The 8,233-nt window shown below is 32.8% G+C and overlaps 1 protein-coding gene across 1 annotated transcript; it reads left to right on the top strand.

Moving 5' to 3' along the window:
* Positions 1–3,645: 3,645 nt before the first annotated feature.
* Positions 3,646–7,707, top strand: LOC126693008 (guanylate kinase 2-like). Its single transcript, XM_050388860.1, has 11 exons — positions 3,646–4,002; positions 4,426–4,461; positions 4,607–4,711; positions 4,829–4,896; positions 4,967–5,096; positions 5,453–5,815; positions 6,562–6,683; positions 6,763–6,898; positions 7,023–7,068; positions 7,178–7,283; positions 7,380–7,707. The coding sequence occupies exons 2-11, from the start codon at positions 4,459–4,461 to the stop codon at positions 7,495–7,497; spliced, it is 1,197 nt and encodes a 398-aa protein (XP_050244817.1). The 5' UTR covers positions 3,646–4,002; positions 4,426–4,458; the 3' UTR covers positions 7,498–7,707.
* Positions 7,708–8,233: the final 526 nt, after the last annotated feature.

Below are 8,233 nucleotides of genomic sequence, written 5' to 3'. Positions count from 1 at the left end.
GCACATTTTTCTAGCCTAAAAAAACCTCTCTTTAGTTAATGTTTTAAGGTAGAAACTTGTTTTTTTAATTTTTTTTACAAAATCTTTTCAATATAAGTTGTTCTTGAGTTATGATTCCTTAGAACTATTGTGTTCTTTATTATCTTTGTTCCCTAAATCTAATCTTTGTGTTGTCGGCACTGAGGGATCGGTTAAACAAAGCTCTAAACCCATAATATTAAGTAAGGTGAGTGTTTTTTCCATGAACTCATTCTTTGTTTAATATGATTTATATAAGTTCTTAATATAGTTTCTATAAGTACTCAGAAAGTAATAGTCCAAGCCCAATAAGAACAATGATGCCTTGGCCTTACCAAGCCCAAACAATAGAATTTCTAAAGAGAGTGGGAAGACAGTTCAATAGTGGTTCAAGATCAAGTTTTAGTTTATGGCTAAAGAATTCGAAGTGTTATATAATTTTCTCTTAAGTAGCTGTTACAAATGATACTCTCCTCGAGTTTGTCCGAGGATTGGTTACTTATTCACAAATGTTCCAAGTTTTGCCCTATCTTATCCATTATCACCTTTTCTTTTTCTCTTATCCTTGAAGAAAATGTTCAACCCCTTAATCTGGAGGTTCCTCTTCCTTATATATCCTTCCTCCTTGCATCTTAACCCTCCATTTGTATGCTTCAAGGCATTTTTTCAAGATACTTGTCCCATCAAAGTTCCACTGAAGGTGGTAAAAGGAGCTGCTAGCTGTGAAGTAATTGTTCAAGTGTCATTTCTTCATTAATGTAGCTGATAAGGTTGTTGTAGGGTATTCAATGCGGAGGGGGAAGGTATGCTTTTTCAGGAAGCTTCCTCCCACCGTCTTTACCCCCCTTATGGTCCTTCCTCTTCTCCATAAGTTCTTATATAACACCATTCTGCATTCCCTCACATCCTCGAGTTAGTGATGTCTTCGGGGTGGATACCCTTATACGGGTGGGATTGTATGAGACGCTTTCGTATTCTAATTCTCTTCAGTCCTCGGACCCCTTACAATTTCTCTAACTTGTTATATTTGATTTGTTTGTTGTTTTTTATTATGTTTGATATGTGTTAATCTAATCTTGGGTTGATTATAATATGTTCTTGCTTTGTTATTTTAGTTTCTATGTAAAGATTGATGTGATTATTTATTTAATGTAGTTTAGTATACTTATTTGATTTGTTTCATGATTATTTTTTTATGTTGATGTTTGCTTTATTTGCTTTATGTTAGTTTAGTATTTAGGGTTTCTAACATGCTTATTTGATTTCATATGTTTTATCTTTGTTTGTTACAATATGCAAATATATGATTTTATAGATTTTGTGCTAAGGATGCAAATGCATGCTTAAGCATGGTTTTGACCATGCATACACATGTGGTTAAGTATGTGTATGCATTTCGAATCCAGATTAGGGCAAAATTATTATTTTTTATTTAACTAATTTTTTTTTTCACATGTTTTTTTTTTCTTTTTAAAATCTGATTGACTTTGAATTCTCTATTTTAGGTTATTTAATATGTTAATTTGCTTTCCATATTTTATTTGGTCAACCTTTACATGTTAGGTTTAATTTGATATTTTTCCTTTTGTGTTTATTTAATTGTTAGTTTTTCATGTTCAATAATATTTGTTTAATTTGGTTTTAATGTGTTTCTTTTTTTGTTATTATGTGATATTTAACATGTTGTGTGTGCTTTTTTTAAAATCTAGTTCATAATGTATGTTTAACTTTAGGACTATGGTTTTTTTTTTTTTTAATCTTTAATTAAATATGGCCTAGCAAGTAGCAACACATAATGGAGACCATATTACAAGCCGAGCGGTTTTACAGATTTTGTGCTAAGGATGCATATGCATGCTTGGGCATGGTTTCGACCATGCATACACATGTAGTTAAGTATGCGTATGCACTCCAAACCCTAATTAGAGCAAAATTATTATTTTTTATTTAACTAATTTTTTTTTCACCTGTTGTTGTTGTTGTTGTTTTATTTATTTATTTATTTTTAAATCTAATTGATTTTGAATTCTCTATTTTAGGCTATTTAAATATGTTAATTTGCTTTCCATATTTTATTTGGTCAACCTTTACATGTTAGGTCTAATTTGATATTTTTCCATTTGTGTTTATTTAATTGTTATTTAATTGCTTTCCATTTGATATTTTACATGTTAGGTCTTTGCACAGTACCACACCAGCACACTTTGTCGGCATTTTCACTCTAGTATTTTAAGTGTCGGCATTTTCACTCTTTGGGTTCCCTAGTATTGTGAGTTTAGACGATTGGCTTACATACTATTCTTTGCATCATCAACTATAAACTAAAAGTGATTGCTTTATTTAATTATTTAATTTTCATAGTTGGCGAGGGTGAGTTGAACGTTGAAACTATGAATGTATTATTGTACTCATACTCAAAATAGGGTTTGACATGAGAGGGTTGGTTTAACTTTTTCACTTTGTTTTTAATATATTATCCGAACAATTAATTTAATATTTGATGAAATTATGAAACTCATTCTTTTAGATTTTTTTGTTGCAATATCATTCATCCAATAAGCAAGAGTCCGTCCCATCAACAAAAAAAGAAAAAAAGAAAAAAAAAGCAAGAGTCCGCAAAGAGAAAAAGGTTATAATAACCCTTCCAATATTTATCTTTTCTTACTCTTTTGGGCTAGGCAAGAGTTTAGGCCTAACAAAACTGATGTATGTTATTACCACACGTGTCAGCTCCCTATCACGTATGAACAAACGTGTCAGTCTCTCACTTGATTAGAATCGAAAGTACTTTCCTTCACCGTCACGCATGACACACAACAATAGAGTCGCACATAACATTTGAATCCTTCCAAAGGTGGTCACTGTTAGCAGGGTATTTTCTTTTTATTTTTTGTTTAATTTCTAATTTACTTGTTTTTAGAAGGACCCAAATTATTTTGCCCCTAATAAAAATTCTTTTAGAACCTTTTGTTTTGAGAATCAAATTCTTTTACACCTCAACCAAAAAAAAAAAAAAAAAAAATCAAGGTTTTTTAAAGAATCAAATTCTTTTACGCTTGGATTCAAAAAAATAAAATATTCTTTTACATCTAAAACTTTTTTTTTCTCCTAAAAAAAGAAAAAAGAAATAAAGTGGTACTATAGAACAATTTTATAATAATTTCATAATAAGACTGACAAGTTGTTATTGGCTCCTATTTAAACCCACTATTAAGTCATTTTTTTTATCAACCATTAACAATTTACTATTTAAAATTTGTTATAAAAATGTAATGAAAATGCTTTGTTCATAACTTCATTCAAAATAAAAAGAGAAAGCCTAAAATTTTTTTTTTTTTTTTTGGGTGTTGACAAAAATTGAACCATAAAAATCTTTACCAATTTATTTATATATTTTTTTTGATGGAATCTTTACCAACTTTTTTTTTTTTTTTTTTTGGAGAATGAATCTTTACCAATTTAAATCTTCTAGAAATGTTTGAAAAAAAAACTATGGAATCTATCAATAGGCCCAAAAACAATAGTAAATAAATATCCCAATTAAAAAAAAAATAGTAAAGAAATACTCCGTAAAAGGCAAGAAGCTTCATAAGCACCTCACAAGAAAACGAAAGCCGGTCTTTCATGTTGTTGCGTGAATTGAATGCGACCAAAAAGACACCCCCTTTTCTCTCTTTTTCTCTCTCTAGAGCCTCAGATAGAAAGAAGAAAGGAATAGAATCTCTTTCCTACAAATACCAAGTGAGAATAGAATGCCTCTCAATTTATCTTGCGACTTCTTTTACAAGCCTTGTTCTTTTTTTCTTCCTAAGTTTGTTCTGATTTGATTTTCAGAGACTTAAGGTTGAAAAAGAACCCATACACACATACACACGCACCCCACCAACAAAAAAAAAAAAGTGGGCTTTCTTTAAAGTTTAATCTCTCCTTATAAATACCAATCACTGGTTTTTGACAATAGAGGCCGCTGCTTATTATTCAAAGGTAAGGGGTCTCACTCAATTAGATTTATTTCGGTTTCTTTTAATTTTTTTCTTCCCCATTGCATTGTTCATTGTGTTTAGTTCCAATTAATTGTTTGATCCATGGTTTTTGGCTCTGTCAAATTTTTTTTTTTTTTTTTAAATAAAACTAACATGGGTTATTTCAATGGAATACGTTTGATTTTTGTACATAGAAGTTGAAACATTAATTGGGCAACTGGGTTTTGATTCTTGGAGTCTGTTTTTGTTTTAATGCTGTTCAAGTTTGCGTTTTTGCTTTTATTTTGTAAATATTTGTATTTGTCATAGTGTTTGATTGCTTCAATGGGGGGTTTTTGTGCCTTTATGGCTAGAATTTTGCATTTGTTGCTAGATCCAGAAAAATCTGTGTGTATTCTCATACCTTTCCATGTATGTTGACCAGGGTGAATCTAGAGTTTGTGGCATAGAGTTCTCAATGGTGAGCTTCTAATATTATATTTCACCACTTTCATTGTGCATAGTGGGAAAATTTGAACTTTAATGCAAGTAGATAGTGACGTCTAAATGTGGATCAAAGAGATCGCTTTCTTCTAATTTGATCTGTATTTTCTTGTGTTCATCAGGGAGAAGCCCCAGCTTTCATTGAGGATGATCTGCAGAAGGGTTTTTCAAATGGGTTTGATTTGAAATCTAAGGATTCAACACCAACTGTCATTGGCAATAAAGCAGTATGATGATCCAATTTATGATTATGATCTCCTATGGTGTTTCTCTTTGTGCTTTAGTGATTCACTGTGTCAATCATATTTTCCCAATTGAAAATTGTCCATGTATCTTTTTAACAGTACCTGATTGATGGAGCTGATGATGAATCAATCAGAGTTCAAGTTTTGGACCATAGTAGAGGCGGATGGTGAGTTTATTGTTTAGCCTTACAGTAGCTTCATTCAGGTGTGGTTACTAATGTCTATTTGAATTTGCAGGGTGAATCCTACTGTGCTAGGAACAAAACCCAAGCCATGTAAAGGCCATTCAGCAGTGCCTTTAAATGAGGGTCAAATATTGGTTATTCAGAAAGGTTCTAGCATAGATGATGGCGTTTGGTTTCTTGAGGTTGGTATCATACAAACATTTTAGAACCTTTAAAAGGAAGTCATTTATTACTTTCTTATAGCAGTTCAGGTTGCAAAGTACTTTGAAGTTGAGATGGTACAAGATAAAAGGTTCAGCACCATGATGATAATTGAAATCCAAATGGTTTTCTTTCCCAAAAAATTTGACATAATCACATTTCTGATGCCATGGAGAACATAAAAAAGAAGTTTGTTTTGAATACTATGTTAGCCTAAATCGAAACAATAATTTGTTTTACCGGTATTTGACCACCCCCAATCCAGCAGTTGTAAATTTCATGTAAATACTTAATCCTTCTGTACCTTAAACTGTTTGATTTGCTTAAATATTGGTAGGTGGACACCCAATATGTTAGGGAACAGAGAAAAATATTGGGGACTGAGGTTGTTGCTTGGAGCAAGGGTGTGAAGGGCAACGCCGAGAAGCCAGTTGTTATCAGTGGTCCTTCTGGAGTAGGTAAGGGTACACTGATATCCATGCTTATGAAGGAATTTCCATCTATGTTTGGATTTTCTGTGAGCCACACAACCCGGGCTCCAAGGAACATGGAGAAGGATAGTATTCATTACCATTTCACCGAACGAAGTGTTATGGAGAAAGACATAAAAGATGGAAAGTTTCTTGAGTTTGCTTCTGTTCATGGAAATCTCTATGGAACTAGTGTTGAAGCTGTTGAAGTGGTAGCAGATGCCGGGAAGGTAAATCTGTGTATATTTGTGTCTTTAAAACCAATTATTTACTTCCCAAATACAGCATGTATGTATTATGTGTTTTGGGATCACTTTTGACTAGGGTATGGCTTTCATTTATTTTAGATCTACAAAAAGCAGTGGTGTAAAAATGTGTGTTTTCTCATTCTTTTGCCACTAAATGAGGAAGCTAACAGTTTATATCAGCAAATTGCATTGAGTTATTTTTCTTTGTTGATGGAATCAATAGTGAGCCTTTTTGGTTGGTTATCAATGGGAATTTACCTGTAATTTTATTGCCCTAAAATTAAAATTAAAATGCTTATAAGTTTGTAGTTTGTTTGGTGCTTAATGATGAGTGTTTTAACCAAGTTAATTTCTTAAAATAATGTTTTTTTTTTTGAAAAATTTAATTTATAATTCAATTGTTACAAGAGTCAAGTTTGATTTGAACATTGGTTCTCCTTATGTAGGAGACCAGGCAATGCTAGAGAGTTACAATATTGCGTGTTGGTTGTTATTACTTTATATGATATGAATTATAAGAGGGCTTGAGTTGGAATCATAAGTTTTCCTAAGATAAGAAATATCATCTAGATTTTGGTGTGCTGACATTGATATATATTTTTAAAAAAATTTTATTGGATAATTGTAGAAGCTTTGTGAATTACACTATCAAAAAAGCATTGCCTTTTTGTAGCAAATTTAAAATATAGTTTTCTCTCTGCTAATGCTTTTGTCTCCTTTCAATGTAGAGATGCATTCTTGACATCGATGTTCAAGGGGCAAGGTCTGTAAGGGCTAGTTCTCTTGAAGCTATATTCATCTTTGTCTCCCCACCATCAATGGAGGAGCTGGAGAAGCGCCTCCGTGCAAGGTGAGTTGGAGATTCCCATTTATATCTTTTCTATTCTCAAATTCTACCATCTTGGTTCCAACTTGAATAATGTAAACAGGGGGACAGAGACAGAGGAACAGATCCTAAAGCGACTCCGAAATGCTCGGGCAGAAATGGAGCAAGGGAAATCATCAGGCATTTTTGATCATTTCTTGTATAATGATAATCTTGAAGAGTGCTATGAAAATCTTAAGGTAATTTGTCTGATGCCTTGCACCACACCTAATTCTGTTGCAGATACTATGTTTTAAATTTCTTCTGTTGCCAGAAAATAATTCCACTCCTTAATTCTGACAAAACAACTCTCATTTGGTGTAGCAACTCTTGGGACTTGATGGAAATGTCACTGCTACCCCTAAATCATGTAAGAAGTCCCTCAAATAAACTAGTATCATGTGACTAGTGTTCATTTATTCTTGTAGATTTTATATGCCATGAAAATTAAAGTTGAAGTGTTTAAAATGTCAATTCAGCACCATATGGGGTTGATCTTCCTCTGGACTTGTCAATTTCAAAAATTGATCAGAAAATCATCATTAATCGTGGAAATCCAGAACTGAAAACTGCTACAAAGGACTTGTAAGTTTTGTACATGTGTCATTTATTTATTTATTTTTATTGATACCTAAAAGGTGAGATTTTCAACTTATTGGCATGTATATGTGTTCTGAGCAGGATTGGGTTGGATTTGTCCACTCTCAAAGGAGGGGCACCTGGACGGACGAGAGGCCTAAATGTTTATGCCATTGATTCAATTTCAGATGAGTTGAATGGATTCAACCAGCTGAGCTAACGACTCCCAGCTTTGGCTATACTAACTTGGGGTCTCATTTTCAAAAATTTTCTTTAATCTTTCCTTTATGTAACTTCAAAAGAGGAAAAGGTCATAATGTTCTAGATGTCATTATGTGAGACCATAGCATTATTTCCATTCTTTGCTTGTTTGAGAATATTTGAACATTTACCACTCCCAACTTGGGCAATGAGAAATGGATTATGAATTTATGCGGCAATGAAAGGTACTTGTAGCCAGCTGATACTCACATTAGTCTACCATTAACAATACTTTCTACCGTTCACAGGTTATCAGCTCAGTAGTTATTAAAAGAATTTTATATTTAGAGGTGTGGTTTGGCTCTAGTGCACTTGACCCGACACAATTCATACACGTGTTTAAATTGCTTACATGCTGGCATCTGTCCTTGGGCATTGATCACTATGCATCGGACGGAAGATTTGCCGGTATTTAGAAGAGTAAGCCTGACTATCTAACTTGTTAAACTTGATAAAATTCATCAACTACTCATGAATGCAATAATAACCACCATCTTGCAATTTTCTTTTCTGTTTTGCCCGCTTAGGTAGGTACTAGGTACCCACCGTTTGTCTCCATCTGGGGGAAACATGAAAATAATTGGTTTTCTAGGAAAAATCTAAAAGCAATTTATTTCGTGGTGCTGTCCTTCAATATTATGTGAACAGAAGAAAGACTCGTTCAACGATTTAATTCAAAGTCCAAACAACAGTGT

The sequence above is a fragment of the Quercus robur genome, chromosome 7, assembly GCF_932294415.1.
Source record: "Quercus robur chromosome 7, dhQueRobu3.1, whole genome shotgun sequence".
NCBI classification, from domain to species: Eukaryota; Viridiplantae; Streptophyta; class Magnoliopsida; order Fagales; family Fagaceae; genus Quercus; species Quercus robur.
The sequence above is the reverse complement of the archived record's forward strand: the minus strand, read 5'-3'. Positions and strand labels throughout refer to the sequence as shown.